Genomic DNA, 22,241 nt, shown 5'->3' with positions numbered 1-22,241 from the left:
AGTTAAGTAGTTAGATGACCATGGTAACTAATTAGATGACCATAGTAATTAATTAGAGAACCATAGTAACTAATTAGATGACCGTAGTAACTTGTATATCATGCAGATTCTAAGCATTGAAAGACTTAGTAGAGTTGAAGACTTCCGGTCATTAGAAAACATCACTGCATATCATAATGGCAGCTACACTTTCCATCTTAAACATCTAAAACAATTATTTGGGAATTTCCGGCGGGTCAGATTTTAAAGCTCAACGTGCCGCATGTGGCCCCCGGGCCTTAATTTGCCCAGGCTTGAGCTAGCATGTAATTATTTGTCTCCATACACAGTTTTGAGCCTCTCCTCAATATTCATAATAAACACTAAGGCAAATAAACAGCACTTCTTTGTATCTTAAGTATCATTACCAAGTTCATCATCACTGTAGGACGAGGCCAAACATACAGACAGTATTACACACAGAGAAAGCGAATAAGGTGTCACACCGCGGTGAGGGAAATCCTGTTTTGGGGTTGTCTGGCGAACTTCCTGTTTTATGTTAAAAGTCTAATCGTCCTCTCGTTTCAAGCCACTTGCCCTACCTCCTGTGTCACTGGTCTCATGTCTTTCCTGATTGCCTGATTCTGCTCACCTGTGTCACCCTCCCTCATGTGTATATAGTCCTCGTCTTCCACTGTCTTGTTGCCAGAGTATATCGTCTCACCGTTTACCACCAGCCATCTTCTACAGTCTTGTCCAAGTCGCTAAGTAGTGACTCGCCTTATTCCGTGATTTGTTTGTACTCTTTGAAGAAGAGTGATTTTGATTTGCTAAAGTTTTTGGTCAGTTTTTTGTAGCTAGTTTCATAGTGCCTTCGTTTTTCTCTCCCCTTGGTGCGCTTTAATTGGTAGTTCATAGTGTAGTTTCTGTTCAGAGCTTTTTGTCTCTTCCTCTTCGTGAGCAATTTTCTTTTGGTGTAGCTAATCTTAGACTGTTGTTTTTTGTTATCCGATCAGTCTAGATTTTGCTACAGCCATTTTTCCTCCCTCAGGAGTGATATTCTGTTTATTGTTTTGCGCCCTGTGCTACATTTGTGTTGAGTGTTACTCTAGTGCAGGCCTGGGCAATTATCTTGACCCAGGGGCCACATTTAGAGAACAAAAATGTGTCTGGGGGCCGGTAAATCTATTTTTAGGAGCACTAATACAAAACCTCACAATAATGTCTGATTTCATGCTAAAAACGTTATGACAAATAGTATTAAAAAACGTAATGGAATTTTAAATTTTTCTATGAAGGATAAAACACTGAATATTAATGTCATGCCCCCTTTCAATCGACACATTTTACAATCAAGTGAAACACATCAAAATTGCAACAAACACTGAAATATGAACACGAAGGGTACAAAATAAACCCACCTACAATCTGATATATCTGATACATCACAAAGCTTTAGAACTTGGTTGTGAAAATCTCCTTCCGCATCTGTGGAAACGCTTCCCGCCCACACTGCTTGGTGCCTCGTCTGAGCTGCTGTGACGTCGATGACCATAGTAACTAATTAGATGACCATAGTAACTCATTAGATAACCATAGCAACTCATTAGATGACCATAGTAACTAATTAGATGACCATAGTAACTCATTAGTTGACCATAGTAACTCATTAGATGACCATAGTAACTGGTATATTATCCATAAGCAAATATTCCAACCATTGAAAGACGTAGTGTAGTGGAAGACTTACGGTGATTAGAAAACATGACTGCACATCATAATGGCAGCTACACTTTCCATTTTAAAGATCTAAATAAAACATTTGAGAATGTCCGTCGGGCCATATTGAAAAGCTTAACGGGCCGCATGTGGCCTTCGGACCTTAATTTGCCCAGGTCTGCTGTAGTGTATCAAGTCTAGAGTTTATAGCCGTTTATTCACTCTGTCTAAAAAGAGTTCATAAAAACTGCAGAATAAAACCCTGCGCCAATTGTTCCCCGTCTGCAACTGAGTCCTCATTCTAGCCAAGGCATTACATAAGAAACAAAGTTAAATATTGTGTTAAAACTGTCAATAGCACTCAACATAAATACATTTAAACAATGTATAGTTAATACACTAGTTAATACACATGATTAGTATCAGCCCATCTCACTCATGAATGATCGATATCGGAATCAGCAGCATAAAACCCTGATCAGAACATCTCTATTTTGAAGCTTACTTTGCAACAAGAAGGACTGTAGGTATCTTGCTTTTGTCATTTCACGCTGCTTAGCGATAAGAGGAAGTTAACAGCACTACAACATATGTCGAAACAAAAGGACAATTTTTTTTAATAAAATGATTCCGGTGGGTCTCCAATTTTCTGTCGACAAAAGCGGTTGACCATGTACAGCAGTGGTTCTCAAATGGGGGTACGCGTACCCCTGGGGGTACTGGAAGGTATGCCAAGGGGTACGTGATATTTTTTTTTATATTATAAAATAGCAACAATTTAAAAATCCTTTATAAATATATTTATTGAATAATACTTCAACAAAATATGAACGTAAGTTCATAAACTGTGAAAATAAATGCACAATCTTCAGAGTTGACAGCTAGATTTTTTGTGGACATGTCCCATAAATATTGATGTTAAAGATTTCTTTTTTGTGAAGAAATGTTTAGAATTATGTTCACAAATCCTGAGATTTCTATTACAATCCCCAAAGAGGGCACTTTAAGTTGATGATTACTTCTATGTGTACAAATCTTTATTTATAATTGAATCACTTTTGGTTTTTGGTTATTTTTATATCTTTTTTCCAAATAGTTCAAGAAAGACCACTAAAAATTTGCAATATTTGGCACTGTTATGCAATTTAATAAATCAGAAACTGATGACATAGTGCTGTAATTTACTTCTTTATTTCTTTTTTTCAACCAAAAATACTTTGCTCTGATTAGGGTGTACTTGAATTAAGAAAAATGTTCACAGGGCGTACATCACTGAAAAAAGGTTGAGAACCACTGTCGAGGCCGACTTGAGCATGCACCTTTTTTTTTTTGCACTCAAGTCGGTTCTGAATATTTTATATTGTTTGTTTGAGTTGGCAAACAAGTTATTGTTATACCTCCATGGAGATTAAGTTGAGTTGGGTAGTTTTGCTATTCCTAAATCCAGCAAAAGTTATGGCTGAACTCAAATTTGTCTTTTACCAATTTGTGGCAAACCACTGAACTGGACCGATTTTGTGTGGAATCATTTCGAGATTTAAACCAACTGACAGATCCATTTAAATGTTGTTGTATAAAGAACAGTTTTTACTTTGTTATTCTTGCCTCTATCCTGTTTATTTGATCAGCATTAGTAGCCTGGTGTGTCATAATAGCTATGTTTATATTGTCTTGGTCTGTGTGGCAGGTTTTGTGTTGTTTTTCCTTTGTTTAGTGTTTCTTCTTGCCAAGCGTTCTGCCTTTTGTTCTACTTTCTTTTTTGTGGTTTGCTCTGCAGTGGCTTTTCTCCTCGTCTGTTCCTGGTTGGCAATTAGGAGGCTCACCTGTCTCTGATTGTCAATCAAGTGGGTTTCTGTACCAGCATCACCTGCCTCCCAACACTGGTTCATTGTTTCAAGTATGCCACATTGTGTTTTGTTTCATTTGTGCGTGGGTTCTCTTACTGTTACTACAGGCTTTACACAAGTCCTTTTTTCCTTCTAGCTACATAATTAAACCTTTTACCTGAATGCCGCGTTCTGTCTTTGCATCCCAGGTTCATGCCAAACAGCACTATGTCATCCCTTGCTCTTTGTTTCTTTTGTTTTGTTTTGTATATTTAGTTTTTTTTTCTTTTTTTTTTTCATGTTTTCAAATCAAAGTGTATTGACATTTTAGAATAGGATTTTCGATTATTAACATTACCGTATAATGATGATCTCCAGAAAATAAATGTTCCAGAGTCCACACACTGTAGAACTCATTGATATTTTGCACATTATTGAGTCAAATTATGCACATATCCATCCATCCATCCATTTTCTACCGCTTGTCCCTTTTGGAGTTTGCGGGGGTCGCTGGAGCCTATCTCAGCTGCACCCTGGACAAGTCGCCACCTCATCGTAGGGTCAACACAGATAGACAGACAACATTCACACTCACATTCACACACTAGGGCCAATTTTTTTAGTGTTGCTAATCAACTTATCCCCAGGTGCATTTCTTTGGAGGTGGGAGGAAGCCGGAGTACCCGGAGGGAACCCACGCAGTCACGGGGAGAACATGGAAACTCCACACAGAAAGATCCCAGGACTGCTCAGGACCTTCGTATTGTGAGGCAGATGCACTAACAACTCTTCCGCACGGTGGTTGTATTTTGATCGTGCAGTGCCAAAAAAGGTGTTTATTTTTTGGTGCATTTACCAGAGTTGCATATCTATTATTTCTTTACTATTCATTTAGGGTAAAAAAAAAAAACATTTACATTCATCAAATGAGACGTTTTTTTTTAAGTCCAGCAGATAGCACTGTGTTGAACCAGTTAGTGTATAGTGCAGTGTCAATACAGCCAGTGAGTGTGCCCCACTCTCACTTAGCCATCACTAGTGTCAGATGAACTGATTCACTTCCAGAAGCTTACTCTCCAACACGTCTTGAATGTATTCGATTGTAAAATCCATCACAATGGGGCCAATTCATGCAAATCCAACCAATCCCTACAAATAAATCCACGACTTCCCCGCACGTTTTGGAAAATTAGCGTAATATTTTTCACATTTGTCTCTACTGTCTTAAATGTAATAACTGGGTATATACAGCATTGCGTGGTTGCTTTAGGTGAAATTAACAAGTACGCATATATTTTTAACATACAGTATGGTGGGTGGAGTAGCCAGAAATTGTACTGAAGTAAGAGTACTGTTACTTTAGAGATTTATTACTCAAATAAAAGTAAGGAGTAGTCACCCAAATATTTACTTGAGTAAAAGTAAAAAATATGTTGTGAAAAAACTACTCAAGTACTGAGTAACTGGTGAGTAACCTGTTCGTTTAATGATTACGGCAACAAATAATGCACAAAAACATAAAAATAGCAATGAGCAAATTCAGAGCCAGGAATATCTCTTAAGTAACTAAAACAATAATATATATTAAATTATAATACATGACAATAAAAAAATTAAGGCAAATTGAGCCACAATAACTTAACAGCACCATAAGATCAGTAGGCAATCATTGATTGATTGATTGATTGAAACTTGTATTAGTAGATTGTACAGTACAATTTACCTCATTTACAGGTATACATATACATACACACACATATCATACACACATTTTATATATATATATATATATATATATATATATATATATATATATATATATATATATATATACATATATATATATATATATATATATACAGATTTATATATACAGTATATAATTTATATTTATTTATTTTGCCGTTTTTGTCGACATGTTAAAGGTGTTTTAATGAATATACATGCATGTTTAACATATAGATTCCTATCTTTCATGAAGACAAGAATATAAGTTGGTGTATTACCTGATTCTGATGACTTGCATTGATTGAAATCAGACAGTATAGTGCTGATAACGTCCACGTTTTCAAATGGAGGGGAAAAAACGTTCCTCCTTTCTGTCTAATACCACATAAAAGTCGTTGTATTTTGGCATGTTATTTGTCCAGCTTCCATATTTGTTTTTGTACACTTTATAAGAAATACATTGGCGGCAAATGCCGTAGCTTGATAGCTTGTTTGCACTGGCTTTCGGAGACTCTTATTTTGTTAGCGCAGGCGCGATGGAGCGGCACTTTTATTATGAAGACCGGAACTGTGCGATCAGTCTTTAGGCTTTTGACGGGAAGTACGGTTGAAATAAAAAGTGTCTTTTTTCCTTTACACTTTTGATTAATTGATTGAAACTTTTATTAGTAGATTGCACAGTACAGTACATATTCCGTACAATTGACCACTAAATGGTAACATCCCAATAAGTTTTTCAACTTGTTTAAGTCGGGTTCCACGTGTGACGGTCATGTGACCACTTGGCTCTGTTTGAGTGGTCCAACGTCACCAGTGACTGCATGTGATTGGCGAAACGCAGGCATGCATAGGTCCTACTTTGAAGGTATGTGACAAACCAAAACAAACATTAACAGATCGATAGAAAACATTAGCGAGTAGCGAGCTGAATGTAGATAAATGGAGCAGAGTAAAAGTAGCGTTTCTTCTCTATAAATATATTCAAGCAAAAGTAAAAGTATGTTGCATAAAAACTACTCGTTTACAATTTATCCCAAAAGTTACTCAAGTAGATGTAACGGAGTAAATGTAGCTTTACTACCCACCTCTGCTCCAGGGTCATAAATCATCTTTTGTGTTTTGTTTTTTTAAAGGGGAATTATTACAAAAAAAACTAATTTTCTTACCCATTAGACTCTGTTTTCGTGTATTTGGAATCGGCATGATTTGAAATCAACTAGTGGAGGCATGGTGGAGATATTTATAAAACAATCTTGCCTTCCTTCATATTTCCTCTCAACGAGCCATTTGGAATTTTCCCCATATGTGACATTTTTTTCCAAATGTGACATATCTCCCTGTATGCTAGAAATGTTTTCCGAAGTCCGCCATTATAGTCCGATGCTGTGGTCATTGAGTTTCTTCTTTTTCTCTATCCTCTTGTTGTGGGGCAGACTGGCTCATACATGCACACGCATCCATCGCTGTCTCCATTTCTAACACAAAGTAGCTAATAGTTTGAACTTAAGTCTGTCAGTAAACTCGCTATGGAAGTGCTAAAAATTACAAAATGGTTGGCGGGGAAAAAACGCATTCGAAGTGAAAGCACGTAAATAAGACCGGACACAAAGTGGCGCATCCTGAAGAGCCAGTCAGAAAGTGACCTGAAAACGGTCTGTGAAACATAATCTAAGTAAAATGTTGACCATTACATGCTATGTGGATCATCAAGGAATTTTTTTAAATGTCGAAAAAATACCATAATAAAACCCCTTTAACACAGTCACATTTAGTCTGTCATTATAGCATGCTTTTGTCCCTTTTTTCAGAACTATTTTTTTAACACGTGGCTTTTGTTTTGAATAAAAAAAAGTTTACTTGAAATAGGCACATATACAGAAACATAGATATCTGAAAGAGTTATCCAATGTATCCACCATAGTGTTTGTAGTCAAAGCGATTTTACAACACTTGTCCCCAACAACAGCTACACAGATCTAACGTCATTAAAATAGGAAAATAAAAAGAATGACGCAAACAGGAGTCGATAATAATGATAATAGTAATAATACAAACAAAGTGCAATATAGACAAGAACCAATTAGTAAAAGTTATTAAAAACTAAACATACGAACACGATTGTTGCTCAACTAGCCACAATTGTGTTTGTTTTTTGAAAGTGACAAGTGCAGGTATACATTTCAAAGTGTCAGGTAGAGAGTTCCATAGTTGTGGTCCTTTTATTGAAAAGGCAGTCTTGGCAAAAGATGTTCTACGGAATTGAACGCAACATTTGCTTTTTGACGTTGCTCGGGTGGTAGATCTGGTAGCACTTTGCAGTCTTGTAATTACCTTGCAGAGCAATTGGGGAGCAGAGTTATTTAAGCATTTAAAAATACATTTTGACTGTGTGTAACAAAATAAAATTGGTAAAACTTAAAATATTGTATTTGGTTCAAATTTGGCAATGATGATATTGTATACTCTTCTTGTCTAGGACTTTCAAGGCGCGGTTATAAAGACACTCAATGGTCTTGATTGATGACTGGTGCCTGTGTCCATGTAACTAAGCCATAAGATATGTGTGAAAGAATCATTGAATTCATAAAAGTAAAAGCTCAGCTGAGAGTTTAGCAGTTTCTTATAATCTTAAAGCAGCCTCGGTTTGCCTTCAGGGTTTTACACAGGTTCTTAATGTGATAAGAAATCTGATAGTCTATGAATTTACCCAAATATTTTACTTCAGGTACTTGTTCAATTCCGAGGTCCTCATTAATTTTTATATTCAGGAGGTTTGTTTGAGGTAGCTTTTTTATGGAAAAGCAGACAGAGTTTGTATTTTTAGTCTTTAGGGTTAAACAGGATGATGCCAGCCAAGATGCTATTTTGTCTAATTTAGCATTTAACTTCTCAGCAACTAGAGTACAGGTCTTCCCTGATGTATATATGAGTGTGTCATCCGCATACATCTGTAGATCTATATCTATGCATACATATGGCAGGTCATTGATGTATGGACTGAATAGGCTCAGTCCCAAGACACTACCCTGAGGTATCCCTGTTTCAATATTGCAGAAGGAAGATCCCACATTATTAATGGTGACACATTGTTCACGGCCCTTTAGATATGACTCAAACCAGGACAAAGACTGTTTAGATAAGTAGAATTTAGTTAGTTTTGAAATTTTTTTTTTTTTTTTAAAGTCTAGAAATACTGCACCGACCACCTGTCCCTTGGCAAGGGAATGTTTGATATTTTCAGTTAAAAAACAAGTGGAAAATTCTGTAGAATGGTTACGTCTGAATCTGAATTGCAGGGGATTCAATTAGTGGTTTGTCTCAAAGTGGTGCATTAGTTGTTCCGAAACAATCTTCTCCAGGATTTATATAAAACTGGAAGAAGGCTGATAGGTCTATAGTTAGATGTCATTCCAGCATCTCCAGATTTTAAAATTGGTATTACCTGTGCAGTTTTCCATCCATCTGGGAATTGCCCAGTTTTAATGGAAATATTAATAATATGGGTAAGAGGCTGGGTAAGGATGCCGCTACATTTTTTAAGAAAAACTGTGTCTATGTTATAAATATCATTTGAGTATGTGGTGTTTAGGTCATGTATGGCATTTAGCACAGTTGTCTGACTAACCTCCTTGAGTTGAAATGAGCTGTCTTGTTTATCAGGTATGTCTGTTGTTTGGTCATCATTAGTCATACAAGAGAAACCAGAGGAAAGATTTTTTTATAGATTCTATGAAGAAATTATTGAACTCATTTGAGACTTGGGTACAATCAGTAATGATTGTGTCTCCTACTTTAAGTTTATATTGGGTTTCGGTGGTGTTATTCCCTGGGTTTAATAGGCTATGTAGTAGTTTCCAGATAATTTTGCCATTTCCTTTAGCCTCAAATAGCATGTGGATGTAATAGTATCATTGGAAAATTCTAAGCTGTTTAACTACTTGAAGCCTTAAGATATTTTCAAATCGGTGTCACTACGAGTTTTGATAAAAGTTTTTAAGGCATAATCTCTCCTTTTCATTAATTTCCGGATATCGTCATTAATCCATGGTAACTGAAATGTTTTCGCTTTTTAATAAATGTCTTAATAATGCGTCCGATAGTAGACGTTAGCTGATTACAGCAGGTGTGTACTTGGTCATGTTGTTGGAGCTTGTCCCAATTAATACCCTTTAATTTGTTTTCAAATGCCGTTGTTGATTGGCGAGGCATCTCAAGTTTAAAAGTTTTCTGATCTTGGCTATTAAATCTCGTGAAACGTTTCTTTGTGAGTTTTCTTGCAGCTAATGTCAGATTGTGATCTGACAAGCCAGTGACGAGATTGTACGTTTTTACGATTCTGTCAGGCTTTTTTGTGAAGATTAAATCAATTTGTGTCTGAGTGTTTTTAGTGATACGTGTGGGGGTTTCTATCTTCTGACTAAAGTCATGTTTAGATGTGAGGTCTTTTTTTTCTGCAATGTTTGTTTAGTCAGTTTAAGTTGTAGTCTCTGAAGACAAGTATTTCACTGTTATTCCTGAAATTCTTAAACACTACATCTAACTCTTCAGCATAGCATTACAGTGCACGCAGATGGAGGGCTGTATACCACCAATACATTGAATTGCATGTTTTGTGATTGAGTGACATTAATCCATAAACATCCAGTAGATATATCAGCAGTCAGGGAGATTTCCTTTGCATTGAGTCCTTGACATATATCAGTACGCCCCCTACTGCATGCCTGAAGTGGTATGCAGAACACTCAAAAACAAAATTGAGTCTTACAGGTTTTTACTGAACAATACGCCCAGAATGTACATGAATAAAGGATGGATCAATAAAGTTGTTCCAAGTCTAAGTCAATGATGTTCAATTGTCCATACATCCGTTTAGTCCAGTTTCAGCTCTTTAGCAATTACGCATGATTTCAACACAAACTGCCTTATCTAGTTAGAAATGTTGCTGTTGCACCCTTTTCAAGTCAGCCCCAAGTAAGACGACAACCACAAAGTGCTAAGTCAACATACCTGTACATACATTTGCAAATGTATTAAAAATAAAAAACAAAAAAATCCCATGTAAATAAGTATTCACAGCATTTACTCACTAATTTGTTAATGCACCTTTGGCATCAAGTACAGCTTCAACTCTTTTTTTAATAAAATGCCACAAGCTTGGCATACCTATCTTTTTGGGCAGTAAATATTTGGGCACCCCATGATTCAATTTGAATCGATTCTTGGGGGTAATGGTTTGATTCAGATTATGGTTTTGGTCCATAAAAGTCTATCCAAACATTAAATAAAGTCAAATACAAATGGGGAAACAAGACAACTATCCAACAATTCTTATTTCTAAAGTAAATCTGTACAGCAAAAATATGGGCATCTACATCAACAATGTGATTTGCTTAGAAGGCTTGACAGGACAGATCAGAAAATATATGTAGATTTTTTTTCTAAATCAATTTTTTTTTTAATCGATTAAAAATCGCTACAAACAAGAATCACGGTTCATTTGAAAATGATTATTTTTTGACACTCCTACTGGTTTTACACTGTATATTTACTGTTACAACCGACCCTCAGAGGGCAGCCATAACTGTGACAAGGCCCACAATAAAAACGCGTTTGACACCCTGGACTTACAACATTGATAAATAGTTGGGAAAAAAAACTACATGTTAATTAAATTATATATATATATATATATATATATATTTATATATATATATATATATATATATGTATGTATATATATATATATATTAATGGGCTTCACAGTGGAAGAGGGGTTAGTGTGTCTGAGTAGTCCTGGGTTCAATCCCATGCTTGGGATCTTTCTGTGTGGAGTTTGCATGTTCTCCCCGTGAATGTGTGGGTTCCCTCCGGGTACTCCGGCTTCCTCCCACTTCCAAAGACATGCACCTGGGGATTGGTTGGTTGGCAACACTAAATTGGCCATAGTGTGTGAATGTGAGTGTGAATGTTGTCTGTCTATCTGTGTTGGCCCTGCGATAAGGTGGCGATATACATATATATATATATATATATATATATATATATATATATATATATATATATATATATATACATATATAATAAGCCTTAAAACATTGCAATTTTTGCTTTTTTTAAAAAGTTGCATTAAGGCATTTTAGGCCAAAACAATCACATTAAAATGCCAATGAAATCCTTGAAGGACTGAATTGATGGCAATTGCTCTCAGACTGCAAGGGAAGCTTCCCCTAATATGTAAAGAAAAAAATACTATTGTGTTTACATTTCATTGACTAAATATGCGCTGGAATATGTAAAACATGTTGTTCCAAATTAACTACTATGGTGACGAGTGACGCGACTTCCTCTTATTCATTATGGTAGCGTCACAGTGCATTAAACAGTCGCCATGCGTACATGGGAAAAATGTTTTTAACTTGATCATAATTCAGTTTAGAATGTTCCCGTGTACATGGACACTGAAAAAAAAATTCCGATTATAACGTGCATTTTCATGCATCACACCTTAAATCGGAATACATTAATTTGACATGTGCAGCACATGCCGTATATGGAAGTAGAAGAAGAAGAAACAGTGACTTCTGCTGAACACAAACATGGCTCCTTGCATTCTGCTTGTCCAACCTTGTCCATGTTATTTATTTGTATAGTTTTTCCTTCTGTGTACTACTTTTGTTTAACCTCTCTTTTTTAAATGGAGCGGTTCCTTGCCTTCCATGTTGTCATATATACAGGTTGCCGCGCGTCTTCACGTTACAAAATTTTTTGCACGTGTCTGAGGCTAGCTGTTAGCACTTGGAATAAAACAGCTTGTTGAGACAACAATTGGATCCCTCAGTTTATTGTTACATTGACACATGACATGACACTCCAGACCATACTTTTGTTTTTGCAAGTCTCGTTTTCGAGCAACAAACTTAAAAGTATATAACGCTACTTTTGTACATGTTTCAATGGGGGGAGACAGCAACAAGAATTTTGTTTTTGCTAGTCTCGGTTTTAGAGCAACAAACTCAACAGTATGTAACGCGACGTCAGTACGAGGGGGGAGACAGCAGCAAGACAACCGCTTCATTCCAAGATTATTACATTTAGACCCCCCTCAATCACCAAAGTATCGCTGACATTGAAGAAATGCGCAGTAAGGATTATTTTTACCCGAACTTCAGAAGAAGTGTTTCCATGCGCTCCAATCTGAATGACTCTCGGCATAAACCAGCCGTCTTATTCGGAATGAAATTCGGATCTGAACGTGTGTGATCGTGTCAAAATATTCCAAATGGCATGTTTACATGAAGCATATTTATTCCGGTTAGGTTTTTAATCCGATTAATTGTGTCCATGTGCACATAGCTTGTGATGAAGCTGAGCTTCCATTGACTTCAATAGGAGAGCGTAGAGTGGCTTGTTCCACTACAGCCAAAATGCTGTGCTTTTTTCCGCCCATCAGACGCTCAGCATCTCTGGAAGTGTATGGAAACTGGGTTTGGCCTCAGCAGGCCTGGACACTGAGCTTTTGCATGATAATTGGATGATCTCGCTGAGGGTGAATCCCTTTTTTAATTACTTCAAAATGAGCAAATCGGCGATCTAAAAATTAAAACAGAGCGTTTATCAAGTTTCATTCCCTTGTTCCGAGTTGATATGGAGAATTTTACAGTCCTCTAAGTGATGTTTTCTTTTTAAACTCAGGTATATTTATATTGTTTATCTATTATTGAAGACTGTACTCATGTTTAGACAGTAGCAGAAAAGGATGTTCCCCTACTTGAAAGACTGTACTGGACTGAGTCAAGCTTAAAGTGAAGTAATATTTTTAATGTATCTATTTTAGAGTCATGTATATGTGTTTCACATTGCTGAGATAGGAACTAGCGCCCCCCGCGAACCCAAAGGGAATAAGCGGTAGGAAATGGATGGATGGATCTAAGAATTTTATTATTTTGGGATTTCTGAAAAAGATTAATTTGATTTCCATTATTTCTTAGGTGAAGGGTAAAATTGCTTGGATTTTATTTTTTGTAATTTGGGTCTTTGTTGGACATTTTGGAACTGATTACTAACAAAAACCAAGGTATTTCAGTCTCAAGAGTTTGTTTTACTAAACAGTTTTTACAAGTGAAGATGGTAGATACACTTAAAGTCGTGGTCAAAAGTTGACATACACTTGTAAAGGACATGATGTCACGGCTGTCTTGGGTTTCCAATAATTTCTACAAATCCTTTTTTTGTGATAGAGTGATTGGAGCACATACTTGTTTGTCATCCAAAAAACATTCATGAAGTTTGGTTCTTTTATGAATTTATTATGGGTCTGCTGAAAATGTGACCAAATCTGCTGGGTTAAAAGTATACATACAGCAATGTTAATATTTGGTTACATGTCCCTTGGCAAGTTTCACTGCAATAAGGCGCTTTTGATAGCCATCCACAAGCTTCTGGCAAGATTTGGTAGAATTGTTGACCACTCCTCTTGACAAAATTGGTGCAGTTCAGCCAAATGTGTTGGTTTTCTACATGGACGTGTTTCTTCAGCATTGTCCACACGTTTAAGTCAGGACTTTGGGAAGTCAATCCTAAAACCTTAATTCTAGCATGATTTAGCCATTCCTTTACCACTTTTGACGTGTTTTTGGGGTCATTGTCCTGTTGGAACACCCAACTGTGCCCAAGACCCAACCTCCGGGCTGATGATTTTAGGTTGTCCTGAAGAATTTGGAGGTATTCTTCCTTTTTCATTGTCCCATTTAAAGCACCAGTTCCATTGGCAGCAAAACAGGCCGAGAGCATAATACTACCACTACCATGCTTGGTGTTCCTGGAATTAAAGGCATCAACTTTTCTCCTCCAAACATATTGCTGGGTATTGTGGCCAAACACCTTAATTTTTGTTTCATTTCACCAAATAACTTAGCTCCAAAAGGTCTTATCTTTGTCCATGTAATGTCTGTATGTATACTTTTGACCCAGCAGATTTGGTCCCATTTTCAGTAGACCCATAATAAATTCACAAAAGAACCAAACTTCATGAATGTTATTTTATGACCAACAAGTATGTGCTCCAATCACTCTATCACAAAAAATATGAGTTGTAGAAATTATTGAAAATTCAAGACAGCCATGACGTTATGTTCTTTACAAGTGTATGTCAACTTTTGACCACGACTGTATAATTTTGTGCTCGTGGATACATTCACACTGTATGGCACCTTTCTTACCTGTCTGGTGAAAAGGATTGCGGTATCCCAGTACTCTGGATGTTTATCATTGTACTTATTTAACTTTTTCTGCCAGGAGCAGAAGTTCCGCAGAGTCAAGGCTGCATTACTGGAAACCTTGGGCCCCTTGTCATCCTCCTTGAGCTCCATGAAACCCACGACCACGACGTTGATGGAGTTTAAGATGCTTGGGTGCTTGTAAAGCTTGGCTGCCACTGACATGAGTGTCAGCAGGTAATGCTTGAGGTCGTCGCCGTGAAATGAACCCATGGACGCGTCCGCCACCACCAGCGCTTCCACAAATCTGGGGACGGAGGCGAATCTTTTGGACCTTCCCAACGCAGTCTCTGCAGCCCTCAATTCGCTCATATACCTGTATTTTTCCAGAGACGTGTTAAACAAGTGAGAGTCGGGTACCACTCCACACCTGCTGGATTGCGCAGAGCTTCTACGGCGGCGAACGACGTGCGTCCCGGTTGCGTCTCCAGCCTGGGGGCTGATGAAATATTCCATTCCGTTCAAATAAAACCCGCCGTTGAGACTTTTGCACAAGCTCAGCGCTGCAAAAGAGTCCAACTGTGAGTTGACATCACCGGAGAAGAAACACTCCTGCAGGTCTGCAGGTTTCAGTCCCAGGAAACTGGAATCCGGTTGGAGGTGAAGATAAAACTCCTGTTTGAACGCATTCATCCTAAAAATCACTTGTTTGCCATGCGTCCGGGGGTCGATTCGAGCAGGTTTGCAGAGGTCAGATTCCATGCAATGTGTCAGTGTCACGTAAAGAAGCACTTTTATGCAAAAGAGCTGAGCATTTATAACTATAGCCATCTTCTTAACAGACGTCTTTCTACGCCGTTTTGCATTCAACAGCAGTTGGGTTTCTCCCCATATTTGCCCGTCTAATCCACTCAGGAATTCACTTTTTTCCAGCTCATGCAGTGAAGTCAGCTCAAAGTGTGCATCGTTCCTGCAGCCACTTGGTGCCAAATATTATTGTTGCTGTGCAGCGTGCGTGTCCGGAGCCGCAGCATCATTCAGAGGGTCGATACAAACATCGATCTAATTGATACCATATAGTCAGTATCGGATCGATACCAGCGTGATGAAGTCAAACCATTTTTTTAAAACATAGCTTTGTTTTGATATCATAAATACATTGATAGTATCTGTTTATACGTGCTATAGGTTAGGGGGCTGAAAAAACAAAAGATTTATTGAACCTATTCAGCTCAAACAACTGCTGTATCTTGCAATTGAATTATTTGCTGATATTGTTACATTGCAATATATTGTACCAATTAATTGTTAGATTATCCGCGAATTGGTTTTGGAGAGGAATATATCAACAAATTACAGCCAAAATCACAAAATTGCTCAAGATCAGATAACAATTCAGATGAAAATTATCGGTATCCGTATGACTTGAATGTGCTTCACTGCAAATAATGTACCGCTTGCCAAGATTTGAATTGTTATTTCTATGAATGTCCCTATTTTTAATTGCAATGTACTTATTTTTGGTCATTGACCCGCACCCCAAGAAAGTGATTTAAACTTTGGCGCACCTACAACTTTTATTTGTATTTGAACACACATTCCGGCATCAATCGATTTTTTATTGTCCCCTTACTTTTAAACTACCATTTGCAATACAATCAACTTTCAAATTTAACCCACAGCATATTTTATTGTTTTCTATACGCGTTTGCATCGTGAAAAAGTTGTACATAATGTATGTATATATTGCGTATGACATGCAGAAAAAGAGCGACACCTGTCGGTAAATAAAAGTGACTTGCCTTCTGCAAGATTGTGACAGGAAGAAAACGTTTTTTTTATACTCTACTGCTATCTACTGGTATTATGAGGTAATGACGGTGATATCAGATGAATTGTTCAAACATTATGGTTATAAGCGCATGCAGTTTGTGTGTGTGTGTATATATACATATATATATATATATATATATATATATATATATATATATATATATATATATATATATATATATATATATATATATATACACACACATATATATATATATACATATATATATACACACATATATATATATATACACATATATATATATATATATATATATATATATATATATATATATATATATATATATATATATATATATATATATATATATATATACATATATTCCCCACTGAAATACCGGGGTCCATGTTTTCTACCTGTTTTTTAAAGATGTGTATGTTTGGATATTCAAATATTTGGGCTAGTTGCCCTTAACTTCGTCCTGTGTACAATGACGTATTCCCTTGAGTTTGTAAAGAAAATATTATTATTTTAAATACATCAATATCTGCAATGTAAAAATAAGAAAACACTTTTGTGGACAAAAACATCGAAGAGAAATGAAAAATATTAATGACTCTCATCACCCTAGTATCGGTCTAATACTGTTATTATCGATAATTAGATTGATGCGCTGACCCTTAGTTGCTGAAGTTGAGGATAGGACTGCAACGATTAGTCGAAATATTTGACAATGTCGAATTTTTATAATTGATCGATTATAGAAATTAATTGACAAAGATTTAATACTGTCAACTTTCCCTTAACAAAATTTCGATGGAATGTTCATGTTTACGCTTTTATTCCTCTAAGTAAATAATTGCATCTAGTGTAAATAACCCTAACAGTGTTAGATAAAAAATAATTTTGCTCTGAATGTCATGTTTACGGGACATATCACACTGTTGATGTTGGTCTGTTGATGTAATTTTTCCTGTAGTGGAATAAAGTAAAACTAATTTGAAAATGAGTTCAAATCAACTCGCAGACCTAATGTCAAACTCAACCGTGTACAGCTCACCAATAATCGTTTGCTTAGTTGACTAAAAGTAATCTCTCACGAGTGGACTATCAAAATAATCGTTAGTTGCAAACCTACTTGAAAGAATGAAAACGTGTGTTCAACTGCAAATTTTGGTATCGCACCGATACCAAATAAATAAAAGCCAGTATTGTTGATGCTTTTAAATACACATTTTAAAGATTATTGACTGATTTTGAGATTTTGTTAATGATGATTATAATCGGAATTAAATGTGACGAAGGTTTTAGGCAAATAAACTAAAATATTTGTGTTAACCTAAATGTGAACATTATACCAATAAAAAATCTACAAAGTAAGACCACATAACAATATCAACAAAATAATACAAATATTCCCTTTTGTTGTACACAATTGTTTCAGCAAAATACATTCAATAGTGCAAACTAATAAAGGAAAAGCTAAGCAAACCCTGTTTTGCTTGTAAAATGTCAAGTAATGAATAACTGAGCGCTTACAAGAACTTTTAGCACAAATGTATTCCTAGCCCCCTTCTGCTCCATCAGTGAAAATAATATAAGGGAAATTTCTTGGTGTAAACAGTCACAGTTTGTCACTGCATGTTTTGGATAATTTTAAACGATTGGCAGCAGGGTTGTTGCACAGCAGAATTTTTCTCTTATCTGACGATGTCAACATTAAATACAGATCAATGTGGTCAATAGTGTTGCCAAATGTCATGTCCGTACTTGATATACAGCAACAGAAAGATAAAGAAACGAAACAAGCAACACATTTTTCTGCAGATCGTAGACAAAAAAAGCAAGTACAAAAGCGTTTCTCACACATAAAGAGGCAGATGTCACATTAATTAATGCAGTAGGCTAAGCACAGTGAGACAAAAGTCCACATTTTGACATAGCATAAAACAAACATCAGCTATTTTTATGTAATACACACATTACCTAATTATAACAATAATAAAACATGGATTTTAATGCAATATATTTACAAGACATAATTGACCATGTTACTTTGAAACATTGAAAAAAATAAAAAAAAACCTCAACGTGGAGTAATATTTTGAAATTGTATTTATCGTTAAAAACGAGATTGATTACCACATGTTAAAAATGTATTTATTCTGCTCATTTCCTTGAGAAGCAGCGACCATGATAAATGTTAACAAGCTTAAATAATAACAAGGATACAAAACACAGTAACATTTAAAAAATATAGGTTTGTTAAAAGTTTCAGTGTGTGTATATAAAAACTTTTGGAGAATATTCAACAATACAGTGATAATAATTATAACTGTTAAAATTTTGGGCACAATAAATGTGATATGAAATGTTCACATCGTAACATCGCTTGTAAGGACATGCTATGCTAGCCCTGGTGATAAAATATGTTGAATGTAAAGTTGTGAAACAAGAAAATCACAAATGCTTTGTACATTTAAACAGAAGACAAATAAAACAGCAGAGCGTAATCAGCTAAGAAGAGGAAATTAGCAAGGAGATTAATAAGTCAGGAGAGACAACAATAACGACAAGTCTTTGAGCCGCATGTTTATAGCGACTGTGTCTAAACGGTCTGAAGATTCTGTGATTTAGGAAGTCACAACAAATAAATTATTGAACAAGTTATTTCCTATGAATTTGTTTTATTAAGAAGCATGCATTAACTTAAACTAAAGTTTGATTTAAATCGTATGAAAATAGTTTGACACTGATTAAAAACTGTGAAAAAAAAATGTAATGGGGAACTTAAAATAAGTAGGAATGTTAAGTTCTTTTTACGCTCATTGCGTTATTTTACGTTTAGTTCTCATGAATCTATATCTACTGTATGCTGTACGCTAACATCCAAAAACCTGAAATGATGCAATACTGCAAATATCAGAAGCGAAATGAGGACCCTTGTAGACATATTAATGTGAGGGCTGTCAAATGATTACAATGTTTAATTGGGATTAATTGCAGTTTGTTCATAGTTGATTTAAAATTAATCACAGAGACAACTTTTCTTCATTTATAATTATACATTTAACAGAATCATTTGCAAGTTGTTATTTCTGTGACTGGACAATTAAATATAATTTTTAAACATCAAACTTTTTTAAACAGCTCAACGCAAAAAGGACATGTACACACTTTTAATAACAATTTAAAAAATATGTTTGCATTGCATTGGTGTCTTGACAGATTTAGCCTTTTGTAGGAATACAGAATTTGTATTCCTGATGTAGGAGCACTTGCATTCTTTGGAGGAGCTTCCTTTCCATGTTTAGATACCAGTTAGGTTCAGGCATTAATAACACCAAATGTGGATTGTTACCATCATAGTTTGACCGTCAAAGCTGTTGGTAGTGTAATCAGTGGCATTTTTATCTGAATAAATGCTTCTGATATTTTATACATTACATATTGTACAAGTTAATGGTCTTCATATTGCTGCATGACAATGTTTTAACATCTCTATTTCTGAATAAAATGTAATATTCAATTGCGGACTATTGATCAAAACACATTATAAAAGACTATACACTTTATTTCAATCTGCCAGAAAACGTTTATTCAGGTAAAAATATCACAGATTACATTTCAAAACATATTTGACGAAGCATGATTGAAAAGAAAGAATGATTATTTAATTATTTAGTAGACCGGATGGCACACGTAGCACTATTTTTCACAAGCCAGATGTATGTGATTGGTTTGAGAAGAGGTGTATTGTCATGTTGTGACGAAAGTCTTTGACTAAAAAGTGACTGGACGTCTTGTCTACTGTCTTTTTTTCTGCTGAGCTTCCATCTTACTAAAGCAGTTAGTGTACAGTAAAAATCTACATTTAATGTTATTAATGCACTCAACTGTAATGTACACACGGACGTAAAGCTCCTCCTGTTCGGAGGCAGCAAAGTATGCCAGCAGCCGCTTGCTCCAATGATCTCTCCCGGCGATTGAAGATAAAATGGTCTTGTTTGGAGAACACCTTGCCAGGGCTTTGGATCTGACATTACCATAACGTCCCCTTTTTTGTGCATGTCTGCTTCCTGTTTTCCAGCTTGAGGCTTAAATGTAACTGAACGCCATTACGTTTCCACACACTATGGAATGGATCGAGGGTCAAAAAGGAGTCAGGGCGCTAGCGTGTTTATCGCTCGTTTAAAAAATGTGCGTTGTCAAAGGAACTTTTAGTAAACACATTATTATTGTGTTAACTTTGACAGCTCTAATATGTGTATTGCATGTTTTAAAAGTGTAATGTAATACATTTAAGAGTATTTAAAATAATATAAATGGCCTGCTCAGTGGCCTTATGGTTAGAGTGTCCGCCCTGAGATCGGTAGGTCGTGAGTTCAAACAGGAGCCATTACCTCCCTGCTTGGCACTCAGCATCAAGGGTTGGAATTGAGGGTTAAATCACCAAAATGCTGCCAGTCACTGCTCCCCTCACCTCCCAGGGAACAAGGGGATGGGTCAAATGCAGAGGGTAATTTCACCACACCTAGTGTGTGTGACTATCAGTGGTGCTTTAACTTTAATTTATAAAAGTTATTAACAATATAATAATAGTATATAATATTTTAATTAAAGATGTATAAATACTATATGTATAATACAACCTTAGCCCCTGAACAATAATCGAACAGCGAGGTTCCCAAAGATGCCCACCTCTCCTTGGTGTCAACACTATTAATATTCTACCTCTATTTTAATTAGGTCAGTTATTCCCAAATTGTGGTACGCGGGCTTCATCTACTGGTCCGCCAAAGAATCACTTGATTAGAGTGCAGGGTTTTATTTTCCTATATTCAAACAAAGTTTTATTGTTAAAAATGTGTGTAATGTTACAGTGGCCCAAAAAATTAAATATACTTGATAAATAAAACCCCTCCCTTGTTTTAATGAATATGTATGCATAATACGCTACTGTATGTTAATGTTTGTCCTCATGGTGGTACTTGGGAGTGCTGAGTATTTTCCGAAGTAACACTAATTGGTAAAAAAAAAAAGAAAAACTTTGAGAACCACTAAACTAGGTTGTCATTAAAGTTTGAAAACAACGTAAGAGTCAATGTGAGAACACACGTCCTTCGGCAGAGTTCATCAGCCAAAGAAACGGTCGTGAAAGTGTCACTGAGGCTCTGTCAAAGGTGACTGTTATATTCCTCTGAGCAGCAGCACTTTCAGTAAGTCGGCCTGGTCAGTAAGGAGTGCAAATGTGTGGGAGGTTAAACTGGTCACAAGATACAAGGCTTAAACAAAAAATTTGAAAATGTGGCTTATCAACGCCTACAGCTGCCAGCACTAAAAGATGAGCCTGATTTGATGCTATGATAAATGTTTTGTTGTGATGTTGTATTTTATATTTGGTAACACTTTAGTATGGGGAACATATTCTAAGTAACAAAGACTTAATTTATTAAGAGTTGTTTGGACAGTAGGGTTAGGGTTACTAATAAGAAATAATGCTGAGGTTATTGAGGGAAGACTTAGTTAATGGCCTACTGGTTGTACAATAAGGCCATGCCGAATAAGGCATTATAAGTGCTTAATAATGATTAATTAAGAGCCAATATTTTACTAATTTGCATGTGAATAAGCAACTAATTAATGGTGATTATGTTCCCCATACTAAGGTTTTTTTTATCATATTTTGTTATTATATGGTATATGTATTGTGTGCTTTTTTTTTTCTTTTTCTGTGTTTTTCTTTGAAAATGAAATTTGTACTGCCTTTTTTTTTTTTTACATCATGGCCAGCGGACTACAGATGAAAACTAACCTTCTGGCTAATTCTGGCTTTATTAAAGGCCGACTGAAATTACATTTTCTTATTTAAAAAGGGATAGCAGGTCCATTCTATGCGTCATACTTGATCATTTTGCGATATTGCCATATTTTTGCTGAAAGGATTTAGTAGAGAACATTGACGATGAAGTTTGCAAC

General features: G+C 35.9%; 1 protein-coding gene across 1 annotated transcript in view; it reads right to left on the bottom strand.

The window, feature by feature from the left end:
* LOC133564449 (A disintegrin and metalloproteinase with thrombospondin motifs 15-like) overlaps nt 1–15,483 on the bottom strand; it is a 62,591-nt gene extending 47,108 nt beyond the window's left edge. Inside the window, exon 1 of the mRNA XM_061918782.1 lies at nt 14,471–15,483. Coding sequence (XP_061774766.1) covers nt 14,471–15,298 — 828 coding nt within the window. The 5' untranslated portion in view covers nt 15,299–15,483. The remainder of the gene's footprint in view (nt 1–14,470) is intronic.
* Between the last annotated feature and the right edge of the window lie 6,758 nt (nt 15,484–22,241).

This window comes from Nerophis ophidion, linkage group LG13 (assembly GCF_033978795.1).
Source record: "Nerophis ophidion isolate RoL-2023_Sa linkage group LG13, RoL_Noph_v1.0, whole genome shotgun sequence".
NCBI classification, from domain to species: Eukaryota; Metazoa; Chordata; class Actinopteri; order Syngnathiformes; family Syngnathidae; genus Nerophis; species Nerophis ophidion.
The sequence above is the reverse complement of the archived record's forward strand: the minus strand, read 5'-3'. Positions and strand labels throughout refer to the sequence as shown.